This window comes from Phallusia mammillata, chromosome 2 (assembly GCF_965637545.1).
Source record: "Phallusia mammillata chromosome 2, kaPhaMamm4.hap1.1, whole genome shotgun sequence".
Taxonomy (NCBI): Eukaryota; Metazoa; Chordata; class Ascidiacea; order Phlebobranchia; family Ascidiidae; genus Phallusia; species Phallusia mammillata.
In genome coordinates this window covers 20,107,310-20,129,549 of record NC_137253.1, presented here as the reverse complement: position 1 = coordinate 20,129,549, position 22,240 = coordinate 20,107,310, and the positions used below count along the sequence as shown (strand labels likewise).

At 37.1% G+C, this 22,240-nt stretch overlaps 5 protein-coding genes and 1 pseudogene across 8 annotated transcripts; 4 read left to right on the top strand and 2 right to left on the bottom strand.

Annotated features, from left to right (window-relative positions):
- The first annotated feature begins 56 nt into the window (after window positions 1–56).
- On the top strand, window positions 57–1,620 carry LOC145213115 (uncharacterized; annotated as a pseudogene).
- Window positions 1,621–1,655: 35 nt separating this feature from the next.
- On the bottom strand, window positions 1,656–6,127 carry LOC145212225 (mitochondrial carnitine/acylcarnitine carrier protein-like). Of its 2 annotated transcripts, none has more exons than XM_080080270.1 (9): window positions 5,981–6,127; window positions 3,605–3,726; window positions 3,453–3,545; window positions 3,261–3,397; window positions 2,966–3,174; window positions 2,829–2,901; window positions 2,549–2,658; window positions 2,029–2,150; window positions 1,656–1,920 (listed from the first exon to the last, which is right to left on the bottom strand). In XM_080080270.1, exons 2-9 carry the CDS (start codon window positions 3,704–3,706, stop codon window positions 1,858–1,860), a joined length of 909 nt encoding a protein of 302 aa, XP_079936396.1. In that variant the 5' UTR covers window positions 3,707–3,726; window positions 5,981–6,127; the 3' UTR covers window positions 1,656–1,857. The 2 variants fall into 2 exon arrangements, with proteins under 2 accessions (XP_079936396.1, XP_079936395.1); XM_080080269.1 differs by lacking the exon at window positions 5,981–6,127 and adding an exon at window positions 3,956–4,059.
- Window positions 6,128–6,247: 120 nt separating this feature from the next.
- Window positions 6,248–9,340, top strand: LOC145212227 (TLC domain-containing protein 5-like). 3 transcript variants are annotated; one of them, XM_080080273.1, is made up of 9 exons: window positions 6,248–6,350; window positions 6,418–6,533; window positions 6,599–6,770; window positions 6,872–6,987; window positions 7,047–7,119; window positions 7,180–7,330; window positions 8,242–8,347; window positions 8,414–8,534; window positions 8,602–9,340. In XM_080080273.1, exons 3-9 carry the CDS (start codon window positions 6,676–6,678, stop codon window positions 8,786–8,788), a joined length of 849 nt encoding a protein of 282 aa, XP_079936399.1. In that variant the 5' UTR covers window positions 6,248–6,350; window positions 6,418–6,533; window positions 6,599–6,675; the 3' UTR covers window positions 8,789–9,340. The 3 variants fall into 3 exon arrangements, with proteins under 3 accessions (XP_079936399.1, XP_079936401.1, XP_079936400.1); XM_080080275.1 differs by lacking the exon at window positions 6,418–6,533; XM_080080274.1 differs by lacking the exon at window positions 6,248–6,350 and having other exon boundaries at window positions 6,372–6,533.
- A 1,015-nt stretch (window positions 9,341–10,355) lies between these two features.
- Window positions 10,356–12,513, top strand: LOC145212232 (uncharacterized). The gene is made up of 5 exons (XM_080080283.1): window positions 10,356–11,443; window positions 11,515–11,657; window positions 11,729–11,859; window positions 11,919–11,985; window positions 12,044–12,513. The coding sequence occupies exons 1-5, from the start codon at window positions 11,370–11,372 to the stop codon at window positions 12,172–12,174; spliced, it is 546 nt and encodes a 181-aa protein (XP_079936409.1). The 5' UTR covers window positions 10,356–11,369; the 3' UTR covers window positions 12,175–12,513.
- Window positions 12,511–14,748, bottom strand: LOC145212226 (eukaryotic translation initiation factor 3 subunit F-like). Its single transcript, XM_080080272.1, has 7 exons — window positions 14,482–14,748; window positions 13,536–13,686; window positions 13,333–13,470; window positions 13,170–13,278; window positions 12,976–13,104; window positions 12,797–12,910; window positions 12,511–12,728 (listed from the first exon to the last, which is right to left on the bottom strand). Exons 1-7 carry the CDS (start codon window positions 14,633–14,635, stop codon window positions 12,633–12,635), a joined length of 891 nt encoding a protein of 296 aa, XP_079936398.1. The 5' UTR covers window positions 14,636–14,748; the 3' UTR covers window positions 12,511–12,632.
- Window positions 14,749–15,207: 459 nt separating this feature from the next.
- On the top strand, window positions 15,208–21,600 carry LOC145212224 (rRNA 2'-O-methyltransferase fibrillarin-like). Its single transcript, XM_080080268.1, has 8 exons — window positions 15,208–15,363; window positions 15,458–15,520; window positions 16,786–16,881; window positions 19,672–19,835; window positions 19,910–20,080; window positions 20,157–20,289; window positions 20,522–20,634; window positions 21,015–21,600. Exons 1-8 carry the CDS (start codon window positions 15,351–15,353, stop codon window positions 21,186–21,188), a joined length of 927 nt encoding a protein of 308 aa, XP_079936394.1. The 5' UTR covers window positions 15,208–15,350; the 3' UTR covers window positions 21,189–21,600.
- Window positions 21,601–22,240: the final 640 nt, after the last annotated feature.

Below are 22,240 nucleotides of genomic sequence, written 5' to 3'. Positions count from 1 at the left end.
TTTATCTGATTTAGGCTACACATAACAATTTTATTGTCCTGAACTAGTTTTGAAATTGCGCTCCATCAGGATGCTATCCCTGCGGGCATTGTGCCCTATGTGTCAACCATGGTAGCCACAAAACCGACATGGTCAAACAAAGTGCATTTCTGCAAACCTCAAATCGCAGTTTTAAGATCTCCCAACATCTGACATGTAGAAGTTATGGCATTTATGTCGCCACTTGCCACTTATGCCAAGAACAATATGTAGGCCAAACTAAAAATCGGTTTGCCACTCGGTGGTCGGGTCACCGTGCCATTTGGGCGAAGTTCGACACTTCGCAGCGTAATGATGACGCGGCGCTTTTGCATCACTTTAAAGACCGACACCCCAACGAGTTTGAAAAGAAACCACCAATTGAAAGTTGTTACTGCATGTGTTGTGTTTGTAGAACAACCACGTACTGCGAACCTGGATATAGCCGAAGACAGGTGGCTTAATAAAATCGATGCAAAAATTAACATTAAAAAAATGGTTTTACCGAGGTGTAAGTGACGTGTGTTTTTTTTCTTCGCCTCTTACGTTTTACTGTTTTTATCTTCCTTGCGTTTCTTATCTATCACTGCGTGTTTACAGTCGGTTTAGTCTGCTAGGCTTTCAGTTGAGAAAAGATCATGTTTGTAAAGGAACTGTTGGCTTTTTCTAATTTTAATCCCTTTTATTGCTCTCTGTAGACACTGAAGATGCTTATTTTAGCAAAATATATTTGTTTTTTTAAAAACTGACAACTGATTTTAACCTGGAAATAAAGATTTCCCAAAATGTGTGATATTACTATGGGAGGTGGAAATCGTTGCAACAATGGCAACAGAACAGGGAATGATTCCCAGAATCAATATACCAGGATCTATTCTAAAGATGCATATTTGGCTGTTTTCAAAGGCATAATTGTCACTTATGTATTTGGTAAATCAGAAACTTTTAAAAAAGGAGGACATTTGCGCACTTTTCTTGTCATCTTTTGTTAAAAAGGAAGACATGTCCTCCAAAAAGAGGACGTATGGTAGGCCTATGCAAAGGGAAAGAAAAGAGTCTAAAAGTTTGGTTATGTCCTAACGCAGGGTGGTCCAAGACTGAGATAATGAATGGCCATATTCAGGGTTTGATAAATACTTGGCGGGCCGCAAAGGCGAAACTCTTTTGTATTAACTAGCTGAATTTGCTGTTCTAATTCTAAGACTTTGTGACCTAAAAATATTATTGCCACGAAGCACAACTGCTAGCACTTAGTTACAGCTGTTTCAAAGTTCTTGCAAGTGCCGATATTTGCTACAAAGATAAAATCATCAATCCGTTTATGTCGTTACAAATAGCGCAAACGCTCTTGCTGCGTCACAATGGATTTATATTTAACTGGAATTTGATAATGAGCGTATTACTTTGGGCTGTGGCTACTGCCTTCGATAATTGTATGCACAAAGTGTTCGCGGGCGCACAACAGCTACCGACGGACCGCATGCAGCCCGTGTGCCAGGGTAAAATCTATATTTTCTATAATGTTGACGTATTCTTTCCCACAAGTTTTACCCAATAATATTGGCGAAATACACGCTGAATAATAGGCTAGTCAAGATATCTTACTGTCCTATTTTCGACAATTTCAAATCAAAAGGTATATGCATAGACCGACTTTGTATTCGTCAATACAACAACTATAACAGCCTATTAACAAATACCGTCAAAACACAAAGAAAGCTTTTTGAATAAACGTTAAATTATGGAATATGTAACCTAAAGAGACATGAAAAATTACGGAAATAGTAGATCGCAGGTATGTCTTTTTTATCTCCGACAAAAACTCGTTCCTCAGAAGATTCAGGATGGTGGTACAGCGTAATTTAAAAACTTTAATGCAGCCTCAAAGCCAAGGAAGCAGCACTAAAAAAGTTTATACTTGGTGAAAGAACACATTCACACAGTCAACATTTTTTTACAAAATTAAAGCATGTATCTATACATCTAGTTTGTACTAAGATTACCACTTACCGCATTCGCAGGGAACGCCCTCAACATAACAGGCACAATCCCCTTGTACATGCCACGAATTCCATCTGTTCTCATAACATCTTGAAACACATCGCGAACACCAGAGAATTTTCCCTCAGGTGCTAATGAAACAAAATATATACCACTGCAGTTGACATCTAGAGACTTGGCATTTGAAAATGCTGTCTGTCAGGCTAAATGTGAAAAATCATTTGCTACACCTAAAGCTGATATACATTCCTAACTTTATTTCAGTCGGATTCCCATTTTTTGCCAGCATTTAACAGCACAAGTGTTTCTGTAAGCAGAAACGCAAGGGTCCCCACATATGTGTACATGCAATTTGGTAATGATATTTTTATGCAGCAGATCATTTTCAGAAAACCACTTAACTCTCAAGTAAAGACATGTAAAAAAGTTTGAAGCACCCTTCCTTGAACAAACAGGTGGAATGACCACCAGTAGGAAAAAACATTGTAAGAAAACATTAAGCTAAAAAAAGGGAATCCCTCATAAGTACCTGTTTGAAATCGTGATTTTAATACATCTGCAGGAATTGCAACTACCCAATTGAAAATTCCTGCCATTCCACCAGCAAATAACACTTTTCCAATACTCAACTTTGATGGGCTAAAAGTGTGCATAAAAAATATCTTATTAGAAGCTAATCATGCAAGTGCAAGCTGTATGAGCACACATCATCATAGGCATATCCATAATCCATTATAATTTGGATGCTCCACTAACCCTTTTTTAACAAACTACATTCACAAAATGTTTTTTGCAATTATATTACATACTCTTCTCCAGCAGGGGTTAGTAAGTTCTTTATTCCCTCATATGTTGCAAAATACATGCCACTGGCTGGAATATCTAAAAAGGAAAAATACATACATGTAACTGATTGTGAAAAACAGTACATGGTCAACTGACAAACCTCGACACAGTGTTAGCACAGTTCCTCGGTAGATACTGCGAATGCCACCTTCCTTATACAACTTTTTAGCACAATCCACTGGACCATTATACATCTTCTCTGCGCTACTTTGCTGGATCTGAAGGAGACACTTTATACGCTCACCAGGAGCCATAATGACAGTGGTTAGAATTCCAGAAAATCCACCAGCCAATAGCAATTCACCAAATCTGCACCAAAAAGGAATTTTATTGCAAATCTTCACACAATCATCTGTTATGTTCACAAAAGACATAATTTCATTACACTAACTTACGAAAGTTTTGCTGATTTGTCTGTTTTAATTTTAGAAACAATATCTTTTCCTACACCAAACCCAAAAAAGCTTAAAGCAAAAATAGGTGAAACTCCAGTAATTGGGGCTGCCATTCCTTTATATAATCCACGAACGCCCTGTTTTTAAAACATGCAGTGTTAAATCATTCTTTGACAAAACAAGCAGCTTTACCTCATATTTAATTGTTTTGATAAAACAATCCCATGTTCCAGTAAACAGTGGAGCTTTTCCTGGGGCCGGAGCTGGCATTGTTTGAAGGCGAACCTTTTACAAAACACACTTTAACAATCAAATTCCTTAAATTTTCTTAAATATATTTTTACCTTAATAGTGTCCAATGGATGACCACTGACAACGGCACAAATTCCACCAACACCACCAGCAATAAAATCTCTCCATACTCCTCCTTTTGTGTTTTCACTCATTTTACTACTTTAAAATGTATCTAAACAGAAAAATATGCTCGCGACCAAATTGCCCAAAGGAATGATAACCAACACACATTTTTACATGTTAGGCCTAGCATACATTATCTAGAGCAGGGGTCTCCAACACGCGGCCCGCGGGCCACATCTGGCCCACAAGTCAATTTTCCATGGCCCGCGGCGCGTTATTAGCAATTTGAAAAATATTATTATTTCGTTAAATATGACCAATTTTTTTGTTTTACTCACCTGTCGAGTGTTCAAGAAAGGAAAAGTAATGAAACTTGAACTGGACACACCAATATATCACTATGCGTTAAAAAGAATGAACCTATGTGATACATAATTATGATGATATAATGCGAACTTGTCATCAAGTGTAAAAAGAAAACGGTTTAGTTCTTGTTTACTGTGTAATTTTATTTTATGGATGAGGAACGTTTATGCTTTTGAAGACCAATCAACATTTTATTAACATTTGAGTAGGCCGCATAGCCTCTTTTAGGTGCTTAGGATGATTTTCACAAGAAACAAATTGAACTCGCGGTCAAAGATAAATCCAATGCTAAAGCCAATTAAACGTTTAGCCAAACTAAATTTTAACCTGCTGAAAGTAATTTTCAGTTTTACCACTGCAGCGTTTAGGATTCATTTCACCTAAATATTATTTGCTTGGTAATGCATATCAATGATATGAGAGCGGTTTGTGATATCACAGACAAAACTATAAGATATGAATTATGCGCAAACAATTGCTTTTATTGTTAATTGTGGTTAAATAAAAAGCCTTGAACACGCAAAAAAGATTCTGAAGACATAACCTCTTGAAGGTCAACGAAAAAAGCGCCTTCAACCATTAAAGAACCCAAGACTTTGGTTTGGAAAGAGCCGGCTTAGAGTGTTAATAGAGTGGTGTATAGCTTGCAGTATCAAGGTCTTTTAAAGCATTTTGACATCCAAGGGCGCATGTGGCCCGCAGCTTCAAGGCAGTTCAAAAATTGGCCTGGGACAAACTTTGAGTTGGAGACCCCTGATCTAGAGCAGTGTTTCCCAACCAATGGGTCGTGACCAAATATGGGTCGCCTAAAAATTATGTTGGGTAGCCTGTCTTTGTGACAATAAAAGCATCTACTTTTTGACTTTATTTCGTAGCTTTATTTTTTTTATTTTTCAAGGTTTTAATTCAATGCCTTATAATAATATCTTGACAACTTGGCAAGATAATGGCTAATTACGTTTGTGACATCTTAAGTTATGTGGTAGCTCACTGTTGAGTGTTGCCTGGCTGACAACGCTTCGAACCAGTTACAAAGTTCGGGCTCAACGGAAATGTTTGGTCCAAGAAAAAAAAGAATAATATTTGTTTGGTATTTTAAACTGGCGTAGAAATTTTCGCAAAGTTTTCCTGATTAACAGACAAAAATACCAAACTGGTAAACTGGTAAGAATGCATGTCCATGGGTTGGGAGAAACCACAAAACAATTTTTTGGAAGTATTTGGGCCGCGTCAAAAAAAGGTTGGGAACCACTGATCTAGAGAACATTTGCAATAAAATACAAATTGTCCTTGGGGAACGTTAACAAATGCCCAAACATTATCCTTGGGTTTGACTAAAAGCCTGACTGGCCTGACTTCGGCGGCAGTGTTTCATAATACATTTTTGGACTGACTTTAACCCTGAACCTAACCAGACCCCAAACTGACCCTGACCCCAACCCTAACCGTAACCCAATTCTTAATCGCCCAAGTCAGGGGTCACGTCTAAAACTGCGGGCCCGCTTGGCCCAGCACTTGGCCGTTTTGTCCTGCGAGAGACGGGCCAAGCAATGGATATTGTGGGCCCGCAGTTTTTCCTTGCAAGAGACGCGACAAGCACTGGATATAGCGGGCCCGCAGTTTTTATACTTGCATGAGACGCGACAAGCACTGGATATAGCGGGCCCGCAGTTTTTGTACTTACGAGAGATGCGACAAGCACTGGATATAGTGGGCCCGCAGTTTTTCAATTGCATGAAGTGCTGGGCCAAGCAGGCCAAGTGATCCAACTGGGCCCGCAGTTTTAGACGTGACCGCCCAAGTCAGGCCTTCTGTGTTGCAGGCATGCCTTTCACAAGCACCAAAAATCAAAAAAATATGTTGTGAAACACTGCCGCTAAAGTCAGGCCAGTCAGGCTTTTAGTCGACCCCACTATCCTTTCAGAGCGTTTTTATTTTTTACTCAATATATAGTTCTCAACACATTTCAAAATACTAAAAACACCATACAAGTATACCCATGGGTGTGCACAAGGATAGATTTTATGTATGCCAGATATCTGGACTCTGGTTTGGTCTGGTCCCACATACACGCTCAACGGCTCAAGAGAGTGTTGTAAAAATTAAAATCAACAGAAAGTTAATCTACAGCAAAGCCTAAAGCAGTAACTTATAGTAAAGTACTATCTCAATTGAGCAATCCTACACATATGTTTAACCAGTTTTTTTAGCTTATTTGTATGTGGAAACCAGTGGCCTCTACTACATCTATTCACTACAGAAAAACTTGCTAGACGGCAGACACTATAAAATGATCCAAAAGTCTTCAGGTTTGGACTTTGACCCGATATGCTTCGATGACTTTGCATTTACAGATACCAACCACCGGTAATTTTAAGAAAACTAAACTTAAACTGTCGGTTTCCCAAACTAAATTTAACATTTTTTTGCCCAGAGCAATTTTCGTGTCTACGAAAAGTTTTGCTTGACATGTCATTTTTATTTTGACTGGGGTAATCTAATGAGGTTATTGCTTTGGAGATCGGCTAGATTTACTAAACGCCTCCCAGAGTTGAGTTCTTGTTTGCGAAGTTATGGTTTAACTAAAGAAAATACTATTTGTTATGTGGACACAGGTTTTTCCATCGTCAACGAACAACTGCCAACGTTTCTATGCCTATTGCCTGGTGTGCAGACAAAGTAAAAGCAAAATATGATCACGGAAATTGATACTCTTCGGTTTCAACGTATCTTTGGATGGGTCATAGTTTGGTACACATTGTACAGAGCTATGAAAAGAATATTTAAGTGAGATTAGTTTTTCTTCGTATAAATAATAATAACTACAATCTTATCACAAAGTCTGAATGCTTCACAATTAAACAAACTTGATATGTTTTCTTGCTCAGAAATAAATCTCCGGAATACAGTTGCAGAATTATTACTCTGCTTCATGCCTTGATAATCACTGTGGCTGCTTGTTATGTGACTTTCTTTAATGGAACAAATCCCTATAAATCATTGGGTTAGCATATATTGTTATGTTTTATGATTAAGTTACACCAATAATATCAATTTGTTTAGGTTTGACAAATACTTCCGTTCAATTGACAATTATCACAACTTCGTTTGGATATTTTTTATATGACTTCACTTGGTTTGTATATAATATTTCTATTAGCCAAAACTATTCTACTTAACAATTAATCCTTTATAGGTGTCTTTATTACAAAACTGAAGGTCCAGTTATGTTACTTCATCATGTGATAAGCATTTCTTTCATGGGCATTTGCCTTCACTTAGGCGTATCTGGAACTGAAGTAGTTGCAACTATATTTGGCAGTGAAATCACATCAGTGTTTTTAAATGTATGTGGAAGTTATATGTATAATAGGCCTACGATATTTTCATAACTAAAAAGAAGAACACATTCCTGACAAAGAATATTAACACTTACTTTTGTGGGTTTTTGTATCATCCTTAAATTTGATAAATCTAGTGTAAGTTATTAATGTGGAATGTATAGGTTTCTCTTTTGCCGAGTAATGCCCCATTACTTTTAATCAAAATAACAAAAATAGCTATTGTTTGCGCATAATTGTATGATGCTATCTTGTCTATGACGTCACAAACTTTGCTTGGATGCGTTAGAATTGCGTGAAATTGACCCTCAGTGTTGTTGTAGCAATTAAATTGGGTAACTGTTAACATAAGCATTCGTTGGTGCTGGGTAAATCTAATTGCACGCAAATGCTCAAGAGTCAAGAACTTTAAAAAAAACGATATAATGGGGGGCGATATTGAGTCAGTGCCCTAGCAAGGGGGCGATTTCGCTAAAATGGTTGAAGACCACTGGTTTAGGTGGTCAAAAATCCGTTTTAAATCACTGGATAAATACACGATTAATGTATCGATTCGGGAATCCGGCCCGCCAAGTACTTTATTTTCCCATATCAGGCCCGCCGACTGGAGAAGTTGCCCGCCCCTGCCTTAGGCTGTAGTAGTGTGTTGTTGTCCATGCAACCCTTAGTAAAATAATGGTTTAAATAAGTAATATTCAAATAACAACCCTTAGTAAAATAGTGGTTTAAGTAAGTGATAATAAAATGGATGGTTACAACAGTACATTTGTAATGAAGAATGTTGTAGTATAAAGCAATTGCTAGCGGTCAATATTTTAGCCATAAATATATAACTGAGATGGCTGTGCTAAAGGTTAAAACATCACACAATAACATGTGTAAAAATTGTGTTTTAAATCTGTTTATTTTTTCAATAGCTGAGGTGGTTCTTGAAAGAACATAATCATTACACTGGAAAGCCAGAAGGATTTATTGTGGACCTAATATTTGTTCTTCTGTTTCTTTTTGTTCGAATAGGTGTTGGTATGTAATAGTATTATTGCTTTCATTTTTCTTGGTGCCTTTTTCCTGAATTATTTGCATTGGTAGGTGGACACCTTGCTATTCGTGTGTGGGTGTCTCAAACTTCCCCATTATTGGTAAAACTCGGAGGAACATTGTTTTATGGGGTAAACTGCATATTTTTGGTGCAAATTTATTCTTTTGCAAGGTGGACATTTTTGTTGTTGAATGAGTAAATACAGTAGTTAGAAACAACCTTTTGACAATTGTTTTAGATACCGCTTAGGGGCTTGGACAAATCGTGTTGAGAAGTCTACTCATCAAAATGGCAAATCAACTTCCTTACATCAAGAGGACCAAAGAAAAGTTCGAAAAAGGAACATAAATTCGTTTACCAATCACCGTCTTGATGCAGGGGATCATGCTTTCCTTAAACACTCAATTGAACTTCAAACATCTTAAATGGTCAATTAAAAATTGTGTGAATTTGTACCAGTGAATTTTATTTACTTCCCTATGCATTTTATTTAAAATTTATTATGTGTTTGTGTGATTTTTTTTTAAAGAATGTATTGATGCTATTGCTGTCTTATGAATTTTTACAGACTACAATTTGGTATTATTTTTGCGGATAACTGTGATGTTTGTTGTGATTTTAGGTTTTAGTTAATTTGTCCGCTTAAAAACTTAAAATGGATATATTGTAGCAACAAGCTGCATAAAGAGCTCTAGAATGTTGCCAAATTTTACACAAACTGCATAAAGTTAAGGTTGATAAATTCATTGTGCCATACCTCTACTTTTCTGGTGCCCAGATACATTTACACATTTTATTCTTACTTGACACATTTTGTACAACACCAACAACAGAAAATTAGGCTGTTGTTGCAAAATAAACAGAAAACCGCTACTCTTGTTAATGTACTGTCAATGGCACAAAAATAGTGTTTTTACTACATTGACGTATTTCAGTAAAAAAAGTTTTTAAATACATATTTAAGCGGTAGTACTAAATATTGCATGTATGCTTTCGCAAGGTAGGCAGTTTTGAAGGACATGAATATGCTTTTGTGAAATATAAAATATTGCAGACTTTTGGAAGCGCTGATGGTTAAAGCTATTCGGGTTAAGTGAGATGTTGGAATTGAAATAAAACTAGAATCTGGTCTAATTTACTCTTGTCGGGGCTTGCATTCAGAATATTCTAAGCGATGATAATTGGTACTACCTTGTTCAGTAAGCTCAATCACATGAAAGGGTAAGTGTTTATCTTACTTGCTTTTCCTATATAATGCTCTGCCACTTCAGTATACACATCATTTGACCTACTAACACGATTGTTTTTGCAAGCAAAAACCAATGGGTTCCCACATATGTATATGTGCAAATTAGTAACAGTATTAATGATGTGAATATTTTTAGATTCCAAAGGACAAATTAGTGGAAAGCATAACCCCAAACTTCAAGGTTTGTCCCTGTTCTTTTTCAGTTCATAATTTTACGAATTTGCAAAAGTAGTAAAAACGGGATAAATACTCACAATCTAAGGCTAACATGTTCTTAACCTAACGTTTTGCCTAAATCAGTGGTTCTCAACCGGGGGTCCGCAATGCGTTTTCAGGGGGTCTGGACAACTTCCTAATTTGCGCACAACGAGATTGATAAATCGCGATTAAAAAAACGCTTCAGCGTTTTAAAGTTGCATCTTGCATGAAACTTGTTTAAAATCATTCTTCTTAGGCGACAAACCAAATTGCACGGTAACAATTAAACCCCATTGTGATGCAACACGTATATTGTTAGTGGAAAATAACGTCACAATGCAATGTGTCTTGTTGATTCCCGACGTCGCAACCCCAACAAAGGCAAAAAAAAAATTTGTTCCCGGAACGAACGTGCTCGCTATTTTATGCACCATGTTTTCGTTGCTTGTTAACAAAAAAGGACAAAAATACCTAATACTCAAAGGGGTCCGCAATTAGACAACAGTTTCAAAACGTGTCCGCAAAGGCAAAAAGGTTTAAGGAACCGTTATTTACTGTCTTACGAAAATCGTAAACGTTTACGCTGTTATCTCTCGCCGTACGGTAGCCCAGTGGTAACAATCCATTAATCACCTTTCACCGTTTCAGTGACATGCATATTATTGTTCTATGCAACCAGAGTTTTGCCTGACGTGAACAAATTTAAAAGTGGATAAATATGCATTGTGCAACTTTGTATCGAAACTAAAAGGCATGGGCGGACTGGATGTGGTGACATAATAGCAAGACCAAAAATTTATGTAACGTTCGCCACCCTTCACAGTGTGGCACAACTAACTTTGTCCGGTGGCACACGTGGTCGTGCATGAAGCAGCGTTCCCAATCGTAAACCAACCAATCAATCCTCATCGCTCCCATGGAATTTGAGTTGAGTTTATTGCGCTTGGCAAAAGCACATATAGCCTCACAATGCAACTAAAAAATCAACAAACCGGAAATAGCTGCGCAACGTTGAAACGTTATGGAGCGCAACATAGAGAATGGCAAAATTGGTGGATCATGGCCAAACGCGCTGCAACTACACCGTATTATGGAGTGTCATGTGGCGGGATCTCACCAGGGAGTGAGATTGGCACACGGTGAGGACAGCACAACTGGAGGGTAAACGAAGGTGGAACCAGTCGTGAGGGCCCTAAAAGCTCTAGCCCTTTCATAGTGTAATTTTAAGTTTCGGGATATAGGTGGTACACGAACACTCAACGAAACTCCAAATGGTAAAGAATAATTACAGAAACAGTTCTTACTTCTAACGAAAATGTTTTACTTTTTGGAAATTTCTATAGTTGTGACGTTTTGACCACTTGTGGAGCCATTGCGTCCCTATGCGACATGTCAACATTTTGCAAATAAACTGGAAATGCTTGTTAATTAAACACAGGCAGCTGTAGTTGATTCAATAGACAAACCTAGTTAAACGCACAGTGCAACATAAAATACAATGTATTGTACTATATTATTTCCTAGGTTTTTAAACTGCTTTATTGATTAGTATTGATGCAATGTGGTACTACTTTTTTGCCCATTGTATTTATCACCTGACCAGGTGGTTTCCACAAAACAATCGTATAAAATTGTGAGTATTTTTGAAGTGAATATGTTTCTTTGTGCTGGATACTTTTTACACAAGCAAACCTTTTTTTGAAGCCGCGTAGTTGTTCTATTGCTTTCCGTATCCTTGCTGATCCCAGAACTTATTGTCTTGACTTTACCAAAAACAACCAGAGCATGTGATCAGCCTTTACTTGATTTGTTGGTTACCAGTACCATATTTTTGTTTTTTTCTGTTGGTAAGTCTTTTCATTCATATTTTCGAAATTTTAACAACTTTAAGGTCAGTTAAACGTTTCTGTTTTTAAAGGATTCACTTTACTATTTTCCTTGATGGACCCAGTTCCAAGAATTGTGAAGATTGGATTTCACATGTATGGATTTGGCTCCCTAATTTTAGGACTCTTAACCGCAGTTTACACTTTTCAGGCTGCAGGATGTGTAAGTTTTTTTTAATACTCACAAAATTTTTACATTTTTACATGCTTGTTCCATAACAGGAAGAATCTACAACAGAGCTCTATTACTGGTGTTTGATTAGTTCCTACTTGGCACTTATATGCACAGGTAACATATTTCGGGTGAAATACTTTCAAGTTTATAAAAACATAATTTTTTTTGTCAGGATACTTCTTCCTAATTATCCCATTTTGGCTTCTAAACACTGTTAAACCATCATCGGTTTTGGACTGGAGAAAAAGGGCAGGGTTGTGCTACGAACCTGTTGCTTGCTGTTCTTGTATATGGCACATTTAATGTTTCAGTAATGTTTATGATTTACACACAAAAACTGATGTTACAGGCTTAATTATACCAACATCCAAACAGCTGTTTTAAAGAACCACTTAGACCGAACTCCATTTATACATGTTAGAGTTTCTGTTTTAATAAAATCCCTAAATTTAATTATGAGGGAATCTTCACACAGTGACATATTAGCCAAAATTTGTAAATGCAGTAAAAAAAGAATGGAAACTTTTGCCACCTTTGTTGTTGTCTGTTCATTAAATGTTGATTATGCAAATATGTTTTTAGTTTTGTTGCACTGCTGGTTGGTTCACTGTAGTTTTTAGACTAATAAAAGCACAAAAAACATGTCCTTGTGATTCTTAGTGTAGCGAAAACAACAACTCAGCATCTTATAAAGTACAAAATTCTTTACTTCATTCCTTCCTTCACCCCATAGTGTCAAGATAACCAATTAAAGAAAGGCATCATGTACCTTGTATAGTTGACGTATTAATTAGCTTTTCATTTAGAGCAACTTGACTTTTAACAATATTCGTCAAATACTGCACCATTAGGACATCCTGCAGATAAAAAAGGTTTAGGTAGAAGTATATTTATCATATGTTATCTTTTGACACACATGACTTACATTAATATTGTTGTTTAACATTGCATCAAATTCATCTTCCTCCATGTGAGGCACTGTATAAACCAAATCCATTAAAAAACGTCCCACTTTGCTGTCCATAGGAATTGCTCCACTCTGAGGACAAACACAAAATTGGTAATCCACAGCCATTCAAGATTTATTTGCATGTTGTAGCTCACCAACACATCATTTACGTATTTTAAAACTGATTCCAGTATCGTAGACAATTGTCCAGTGGCTTCTATAACATTTTCAAACTCTGTTGGAAGGGTGATTAAGCTGTTTCGATTCGGAAGCCTCTGTGAGGACTGCAATTGTATCAAGCATAATGAAAAGCCTTTGGATTAATTTTATTGCAATATGTTACACATACCGCTTGCACTCGATCCACCCCAACCCTTTCGGTGTTGTAAAAGTCAACAACAACAGGAACTGGTGTAAACATCATACCCTGGGTTTTTCCAGGAACTCCAATTGTTGTGCTGTAGTTAGTACAATTAAAAACCCAAAGGCGAATCAAAAAACTAAAAACTTACCTTACATACGCCTTGTATGCAATGTCCCCTCCTCGAAGCTCAGTATCAACTGTTAAATGTATTGGGCACTTACTTTCACGACTGTAATATTCGTGAATTAATACAGAATGTTCTGTAATGTCCTGGCCAGTTGCATACCTAAATGAATCATGTTGCAATTACACAATAATTTGATGCATGTTGTGTTAGTTAGTACAACTCACCATCCAACAATGCTTTCTGTTGGATTAACTTTTCTGTGTAGCTCATACATGTTGCGAGCAAATTCCATGTCAAACGCCACCTCATCTTCAGTTTCAGTATGTGGTACACAAAATGTATTTGTAACAGTTACTGATGTAGCATCAACAGTTCCTGTAATATTCATGTTGTATAAAAATTGAAAACGGTATTTCACAAAAACTTAGCAGTGGTCTGTTCTCTATAAAACAGCAAACTGGCCAAAAAGAACAAAGAGTTTGAAAACAATTAATATAACGAATATTATTTTGGAAATAGCATTAAAAATATCATTAACTGCTCTTTGGCAATTATGAAAAGTTTAACCATAAGTGCATCTTATGTGTCAACATAGTAACATCTCAGTGTGTCTAAAATGCCAGAGTTGTAATTGGGTGACCCATACATCTTGGCACATATTGGATTTCAACCGAATGGATACATTCACAGCCTATGGTAGTGCTTTTTATCTGCTTAAAGTATTTACAATGTAGGCCCAAACACACCTGTACACACTTTTTGAACGTGCTAAAATAGATTAAGTGAAGAAAATTGTAACAAAATATTGAAATATATGATTTAAGCATTTTACAAAATTGTTTCAAATACAAATACACTAAACATGTATATTTTTTTGCACTAGAATCATTTAGGTCAGTCAGTGTTTTCAGACTTTTTAAATCTCATTCAAAATAAATTTTCTGTGATGCAAATCTCACAAGACAAATACACTGGCTGAAAAAACATTTGCTTTAAGCTTTATTTTAGCATAGTGAGCTTGGAAATCAGGAAATTTGTTTTTAAATACCTTTCCACAAATAACACGTTTTATATATGTTGGAAATGTAGATTTTAAGCCAGTGTTTCAACTTTAGCAACTATGGCACACATTCAAAGTGGTAATTACGCAAAAATACGGTTTTTACTTACCCAACAAGGTTCCAATCACCCGTTTCGCATCTTCTTTTCGACGTTCAAAGCTGTCAATAACAGCAAAAAGTACAACAGGATGAACGTTAACTTTTCTTCCGTCCGCCATTTTTGGTCGCAAGGCTAAAACGCCATGTGATATGCATAAATTCATAATCGATTTGGGCGATATTCAATTGCTTGCGGCGCCAGACGATAATTCACACTTTTTAGTAAAAATTTATAGCAATATAGCTGATTTTTTCAAAAAAATCTGTTTTACATTTTTATGAAGTATAAAACAATTGCAAGAAACGCAATTAAAAGTTTATGTATTTAAAAAATACACTAGCATTTGAGCACTGGTTACTAGTGGAATAGCGGTAGTGTTTTTGGTCTGGGTGCACAAAACTTATTAGAGGTATTTTTATAGATGTCTTTCATCACTTTGCGTCAACAAGTTTCTTTACAAACTTTTAGTTTCAACTACCGGTACATTTTTGAAAGTGGCTTGCGCCTTGCGCCAAGTTCTGGTCAAACCATTTAAAAAAGTCCGGAACTTTTCAAAAAGTTAAATTATTGTTTTTACATACAAACTGCTCATTGTTAACTTTCTGAATAGTTCATGCTCCTTTAAAATTTTTATCGTTAAATCAATGATACTATACAACATGGTTAAATCAAAGGAATGTTTGAGTATTTTCAAGTAAATTTAACGTGTTTATGTTTCTGTTTCCAAAATTAAAGGTTGCTGATCCAGACCAGTTGGTTACCCAACATAGCACACACGTGGTTTTGTCAACTCGAGACTTTCAGATTGCGCGCATCATACTAAAAGTCAATCGTTGTTTGTGTTGTGTTGCATTGCAAAAAGAATAATCAAAGACATCATGGGCAGGCCAGGTATGTTTATGTTTTTGGTACGAGCAAACGTTGTTGGGAATTTGGATTGCAGTGGTCACTAAGTTTCAAATTTGCAATGTTTTGTTTTTTGCAGGGTTTGTCGGACGTGGTGGTGGTGGCGGTGGAAGGGGATTTCGCGGAGGTGGTGGAAGAGGAGGTTCGGTATTAGTGTTTACTTTGATCAAGATAAAATTTAATGTTTAATGATATAATTCTGGGTTAAAGTGCACCGAAATTTGTTTTTTCTTGTGTCAAAAGTCAAAACACTATTTTAAGAGCTGTGAATAAGATCATGATTGAAAAGTTATAGATGCTTGTAAGATTTGTTGAAGTTAATATTTCAATCTTAAATTCATAAAGTTTGAATTAAACATTTACTGGTGTAAGGCAACAGTTAGACTGTGACTGTGTATAGATGAGAGTAAGTCATGTTTATTAACATAAACTTTTATTGACCTTACTATAGTCACTATCCTAATTAGGGTTCCTTTGTTTCCCGGATTTTTTTAATTCCCGGAATTCAGGAAATATTTTTTTCATTCCCCGGGATCCCAACCGAAAAATTTGCCGTTTATTTCGTGGGTAATTACGTCGTTAAAATCGCTAAAATTAGTGTAATTTCACTGGAGGCATATAATTAGCCATGATTTGTCGATTAAAATCGTATTTGCAATCTTGTTTGACTTAAACAAGTTTCGGAAATTACGAATACCGCTGGGTAGTGCATTCGCAAATATAGTTTAACATCTCGCTTAAAAACGTTTACTTACTTTGTCATTGAAATTACAGAATGCCGTATTTCGGTAACAGCTAGGAGAAATTTGAACATTACCGTTACATTTTCACAAAACCAACACGTTTTTGCTTGATTGTTTGTTAGACCCAATTTTCTGGGATCTAGAGCGCACTGGGCACATAACATTCCTATTTTGCTCCTGAAACAGTGATTTTTAACGTGCGTTGCCACTAAACTTTCACATTTCCAGACAGTAGTCATGCCTGGTTGTGTAAGATCTATAACAGTCGCTTTGTTTTTTTGCTGGTTTGCTAGCGGATCACTACTTGCGATCGCTACTAGAAGCGAAAAAACGTACAATCAGAGTTTTATTTGTTTGTTTTTGTTAGAAAATTGACCTAAAAAAAATTTCTGAATTTCAAAACTCGAGATTTTTTAATTTCAAGAAACGAGAAAGTCAAATAGAGGAACCCTAATCCAACTATAGTCACAATTAGCTGTGACCAGGGTTGTGGCATAACTTGAACATTTTTTGGCTGCCACTTCAAATTTTAAACATTTTTTTCAACCAAACACAGAGCCCTTACATTCCCTTTGCACAGTTTATTGCGGTCGCCAAAAATTACATGACTTTAAGTTGACACCACTTGAAAATATGACCCTAAATCTTTACAATCTTTCAAAAGGTGGAAGAGGTGGAGGCGGTTTTCGTGGTGGTGGAGGAGGGTTCGGTGGAAGAGGTGGAGGAGGGTTTGGTGGAAGGGGGGGCCGTGGGGGAGGTGGTAAGTTATTGCTAATTATGGGTCCCCTTCCCTGAAGGGGACACATATTGATTTTACTCGAATTGTTTTTTGTTTTTTTCTTTTGTTTTCTTCCCAAAATTTGTCCGACTCGTTTTTCCATCAAATGTTTGATGGATTTGGCTGAAATTTACACAGATGGTAGATGTGCATCCCACTTTGTTTTTGTTGATAACCCCAGTATTTACCCCGCTAGCCCCCTAAAATGGGTATTTTTCCCCAGAAGTTTGTCCGACTCGTTTTTCCATCAAATGTTTGATGGATGCGGCTGAAATTTACACAGATGGTAGATATATTCATGTAGATGTGCATCCCACATTGTTTTTGTTGATAACCCCAGTATTTACCCCGCTAGCCCCCTAAAATGGGTGAGTTTTTAAACAGTGTCAGGACCCCCCCCCTTTTCAAAAAGTTGTGCGTAAATTAAATAGGCTAAAATCGTTCCGTTTACCACTGAGTGATAACAGGGAGTCGTTATCTCAAAGACGCGAGCCTTCAATCTCTTGTATTCGCTTGTTATCTAATCGCCAATTGTGACGCAACAAGGGTTTAATAAGGAGGTTTATGCGCTAACAATCGGAAAGTTACGTTCCGGCTAGGACGCTGGTAACAGTTTCTTGCTAAGTGGTAACTGCACTAAGTGCAACATATCAAACTGTTTTTGCATTTGAACAATGTAAAAGTGTTAAAAACATGTAATGTTGTGTTGCTTTGATCCGTCAAACACGTAATAGTTTGTCAAAAACATTAGATCAGTGGTTCTTAACCTTTTTATAACGGCCGAACCCCTACGACAGTCTGCAGCCTTTGGTCAAACCCCACAGTTACATCCTAGGTTTTTAAACCATTTTGTTTGCTGGGTCATAATTAGATTTTGTTCAAACGTAGTGTCAACAGTTATTGTTTGTCCTTTTGTTAAATTCTGACATAATAATACAAACATCTTGTTTCCAGATTGCTTTGATTCTGGCAATTTTTAGTTTTTACCAAAATAAGGCATTATATTTTTAACATCTGTACACAAACATGAAAAAGATGAAGTAATACGTTTTTGCTGCCAACAAAATTTCGTTGTTTTTCTGCTTAAGAACAACGCGCACAGTGCTCTTTGTAACGTCAAAAAAGAAAATAAAACTGCAGTTCAGGGGTGCACAACGTTTTTGCTAGGACGGCCGCATCGCAGATTCTTGTTTCACCAACGGCGGCCATTTACCTGCTCTTTTGTTTTAAAATACTTGGTTTATATCATATATATATATATATCATTTAATAGAGCCCAAAAAGGCCCAGATTAATTTCTAGCTTGGTGCACAGATTGAGCTCCACAACGTGGCGATCGGTCTTAAGTGTTTATGATGTCATAATCTATATTGTGATGCTTGTGGTACCTGTTTTGTTCACATTGTTTGCACACAATAGGCGTACAAAAGTCTGACGCATATGGTTTTTAGGCTGGTAATACTCTTTTTAGTACCACAAAAACTGTTCGAGCAGTTGCAAAATAAAATATTTAGCACAAGAGTTTTATTTACGTCACCGCCGCCTGTACATATATTTTAGTAAACATGTTCACGGCCGCACCAGCTCGACTCTGCGGCGGCATACGGCCGCAGGGTGTGCACCCCTGCCTTAGTGTAAGCTTCCAGCGTTTTGATATTTGGCAAACAGAAATGCCATTTTTAGTGACTATAGACGCCAAAGTTTGACCCAAACGAGTATTTGTATTGTACTTCAAAAGACCTTCGTCGAACCCCGATTCGGCTTTGCCGAACCCCTGGGGTTCGACGGTTAAGAACCACTGCATTAGATCGATGTAAATCGAGTTATGTTATTAGGGTAATTTGTTACCTGCCAGGCACAATTTATGCCTTCTGCAGTTACCACCTTTAGTGCATTCGTGACTTGGCACAACTTAACAGTAGGATTACCGCTTCAGCAAGAGATTTAGATCTTTAGAAATTGGACCCTGTTTTTTAAGCAACGATTTTGATTACCTGACAGTCACGCTTATTTTGCAGCTGCAGTTTGGCTGAGTAAGCTAGATAGCAGCGGCGAACAGAAAACTACCAAGCGTTCACTAAAATTACCTGTTCTTTCTGTCAATTAGATGGGTAGAGAAACCGCCAATTTCGGAAAAAGTGCTTTGCTGCATAACGCGTCGTTTTGAACAACGTATGACGTCATTAGGGATTTCACCCCAAAAAATTGTTGGACCCCTCCCTTTAAAAATTTCTGGATACGCCCCTGTGGGGACCCATGAGTTTTTGCCTGCAGAAACGACTAAAGTTATAAAAGACGATGGCTAATATGGGACCCAATACAAAATAAGCATAGGAAATATATTTATTGTAAAATAGGTTATAGTGTATATGCAAGGGCAATATGTGCTAAGCCACCCTTCTAGTTATATTAAAATGTTTTCAAATATTTGAAATAACAAATGACACACTGATATAGAAGTTGTAACTTATGCAATTTTGATCAAATCACTATGCAATAAACACCATAGAAGTAGAAATATATTTGATATGTACACTGATAAAAACCTTAATGTTATTATCCTAGCTGCTACAATGTATTCATGATTTAATGTACGAACAAAAACCATCACTAATACATGTATCAAAAGCTGTTTGTGATACATAAAACCATCACTAATACAAACTCCGAAGCTTTCACCAGATACTGACCATTCTTACCCCTAATATTGGTAACCCGGCATAAGATTTGCTGTAAACGATCTTTTTTGTAATATTTTTGTCATACATTCAGGCAGAGGAAGGGGTGGAGGTGGATTTCGGGGAGGAAAAACCACTATGGTTGAACCACATCGGCATTCAGGTGTGTTCATTGCAAGAGGCAAAGAAGATGCACTTGTCACAAAAAACCTTGTGCCTGGTGACACTGTGTATGGTGAAAAGAAAATTGAAGTTGAGGTTAGATACTGAACACTTCTACAATCTGTTGTGGCTACTGGTGTGTTTTATTAATATATTCAAACTTTTTTAAGAATGATGGAAGCAAAATTGAATACCGGGCATGGAACCCTTTTCGATCAAAACTTGCTGCTGCCATCTTGGGAGGTATTGAATCAATTCATATGAAACCTGGGGCAAAAGTGTTATATTTGGGTGCTGCATCTGGCACTACTGTGTCACATGTATCTGACATTGTTGGACCTGTAAGTGTCACCTGTATTTTATGAGATTTTCAGCACTTTTGCCCAAAAAAAATGTAATGTATTCTACTGCTTACAGGAAGGCCTTGTTTATGCAGTTGAGTTTTCGCATAGATCGGGTCGTGACCTAATAAATGTTGCCAAAAAGAGAACAAACATTATTCCTATTATTGAAGATGCCCGACATCCACACAAATACAGAATGCTTGTTGGTAAGTAACTGCAATGGTGGATATTGAAGTATTGATTGTTCATTGTTTTGTGTACAAATTAGTCTTTAGTTTCAGTATATATGATTGGTGTGCACATGTGTTAACCCTTCGTCAAAAACTGTTCATAAAATGATGTTATTAATTTGGCAAAAGGTTCCTATCATCATTTTTGTGTTGGCTCATTTTAAACATTTAGATGTCATAGCTGACTTGCAGTTGTTTTGCATTGTAGGGATGGTAGACACCATATTTGCTGATGTTGCACAACCTGATCAAGTACGAATTGTGGCACTAAATGCACATAACTTCCTCAAAAATACTGGTCATTTCGTAATTTCCATAAAGGTAAGTATCCCTCATAAACTAACATTTGCACTTCCTGTTTGAAATGGCTTTGTTTACATGCATTTCTCCATTGTCTGCCAATTTCTGCGAACTGGTGTAGTTTTTAGATTACCTCCTTAACTGTGGGTTACTATGAGTCAATTGCTGTGTTTGTCACACCACATGCCAATCAAACTTGTTTTGTTTGTTTACATTTACCCAAAATTAGCATTAGGATGTTCACGAAACGTTTGTGCAATTTAACGTGGCAAAATACACACTTATGAAAGGTTTAAATTTCTTGATTAAATCACTGCGACCTTGCCCTAAACTGCTAGTTATAATAAAAATATTTATCTTCGCAATTGCTGCTTGATATAAAACTAATTTACCCTTCGCAGGCTTCGTGTATTGATTCCACCGCAAAACCAGAAGCGGTTTTCGCGTCTGAAGTTAAAAAAATGCAGGGCGAAAAAATGAAACCCCAAGAACAGATGACCCTGGAACCGTACGAGCGAGATCACGCTGTGGTAGTAGGAATTTACAGACCTCCGCCTAAAAACAAGAATAAGTAACGATCCGTGAACCCGAGCGCATTTTTAACGACTTACTTCGTGCGTTCGTAAACTTTTTATACCAGCACCTAATGTTGTGTCGTTTCTCGCATTTAGCGGAAATTTGGGCGTTACTTCACTGAACCACGGTGATGGTTGTTTTTACCGTTTTTCTCGCCTTTGTTGCGTCTACGATTGTGTTTCTTAAGCGACTGAGACGAAGCGGAAGCACTGCCTCCCGCCTGCAAGCAGAACCAACGTTGTTTCTTTCTAACACCCGTGTTCATCTGAGCGTGGACACGTAGTGTAAAACGTCATGTTATGCCTCAGTGACATTTTCACGCCGCCAACAACAAATTCCAAACTGTTGTTACTTGATACTGCTCGACTACACTTCCCACAGATTTTAATAAAATCTTGTCGCTTCTCGCAATTTTGTTGTGCAGTATTAGTAGAAGGGGGCTTGAGCAAATCTCGCGACAAAAACGACGGACTGCAGTCCTGTAGTTTGTAGTGGAAGTACATTTCTGGCGATAAGAAAGAAGAGTTAACATTGTTGGTACTTGACTTGGACTGGTAACCATCGTGTAGCTCCTGAAAATAGGTCAGCTATGCTGTAAATAAACCTTGACATGACCAATTCCCGAGTGACAACACACGGATATTTAATAGTGTCCTGCAGATTGTTGGTTGCTTGCGAAGTATGGGTAAAAGTGAGATCCGCCGCATAATCAGATAAGACCAAAAGGAGTTGCCGTGCAGCGTTATTAGGGTTTGACATGTACATAGTTTCAGTCAGACAAGATGTAGTTTCGTTTGGACGAAGCTTTTTTGGACAAATGAGCATTTTTGTTGATGATTTGTTTCCGACAGAATTCCAAAATATTAAATTGAAAATGCTACAACGTTTTAAAGGGAGGAAAAGAAGCAGAGCAAAAAGTATTAATGTGCTTGTTATAAATCACTTCACTTGCATAAGCAGTTACAGACATTAGCGATCTTGGGTAAAACATGCCTTTTTAACTATTGACACGATACCAAAGTATTGAGTTGTGTCATAACCGCAACTGCGC

Bases quoted from the DNA above. Each gene is read 5' to 3' on its own strand.
- LOC145212232 (XM_080080283.1), top strand. From the start codon at position 11,370: ATGTGGTACTACTTTTTTGCCCATTGTATTTATCACCTGACCAGGTGG. The intron at 11,658-11,728 runs GTAAGTCTTTTC...CTGTTTTTAAAG, and splicing joins ATTTTTGTTTTTTTCTGTTG to GATTCACTTTACTATTTTCC. The intron at 11,986-12,043 runs GTAACATATTTC...TTTTTTTGTCAG, and splicing joins CTTGGCACTTATATGCACAG to GATACTTCTTCCTAATTATC.
- LOC145212225 (XM_080080270.1), bottom strand. From the start codon at position 3,706: ATGAGTGAAAACACAAAAGGAGGAGTATGGAGAGATTTTATTGCTGGT. The intron at 3,546-3,604 runs GTAAAAATATAT...GTTTTGTAAAAG, and splicing joins ATCCATTGGACACTATTAAG to GTTCGCCTTCAAACAATGCC. The intron at 2,659-2,828 runs GTATGTAATATA...GCACACTTTTAG, and splicing joins CTAACCCCTGCTGGAGAAGA to CCCATCAAAGTTGAGTATTG.
- LOC145212224 (XM_080080268.1), top strand. The intron at 19,836-19,909 runs GTTAGATACTGA...AACTTTTTTAAG, and splicing joins AAAAGAAAATTGAAGTTGAG to AATGATGGAAGCAAAATTGA. The intron at 20,290-20,521 runs GTAAGTAACTGC...TTTGCATTGTAG, and splicing joins CAAATACAGAATGCTTGTTG to GGATGGTAGACACCATATTT.
- LOC145212227 (XM_080080275.1), top strand. From the start codon at position 6,676: ATGATCACGGAAATTGATACTCTTCGGTTTCAACGTATCTTTGGATGG. The intron at 6,988-7,046 runs GTTAGCATATAT...CAATTTGTTTAG, and splicing joins AAATCCCTATAAATCATTGG to GTTTGACAAATACTTCCGTT. The intron at 7,331-8,241 runs GTATGTGGAAGT...TTTTTTCAATAG, and splicing joins TCACATCAGTGTTTTTAAAT to CTGAGGTGGTTCTTGAAAGA.
- LOC145212226 (XM_080080272.1), bottom strand. From the start codon at position 14,635: ATGAATTTATGCATATCACATGGCGTTTTAGCCTTGCGACCAAAAATG. The intron at 13,279-13,332 runs GTAAGTTTTTAG...TACTAACTACAG, and splicing joins GCATACAAGGCGTATGTAAG to CACAACAATTGGAGTTCCTG. The intron at 12,729-12,796 runs GTAAGTCATGTG...TTTTATCTGCAG, and splicing joins TGTTAAACAACAATATTAAT to GATGTCCTAATGGTGCAGTA.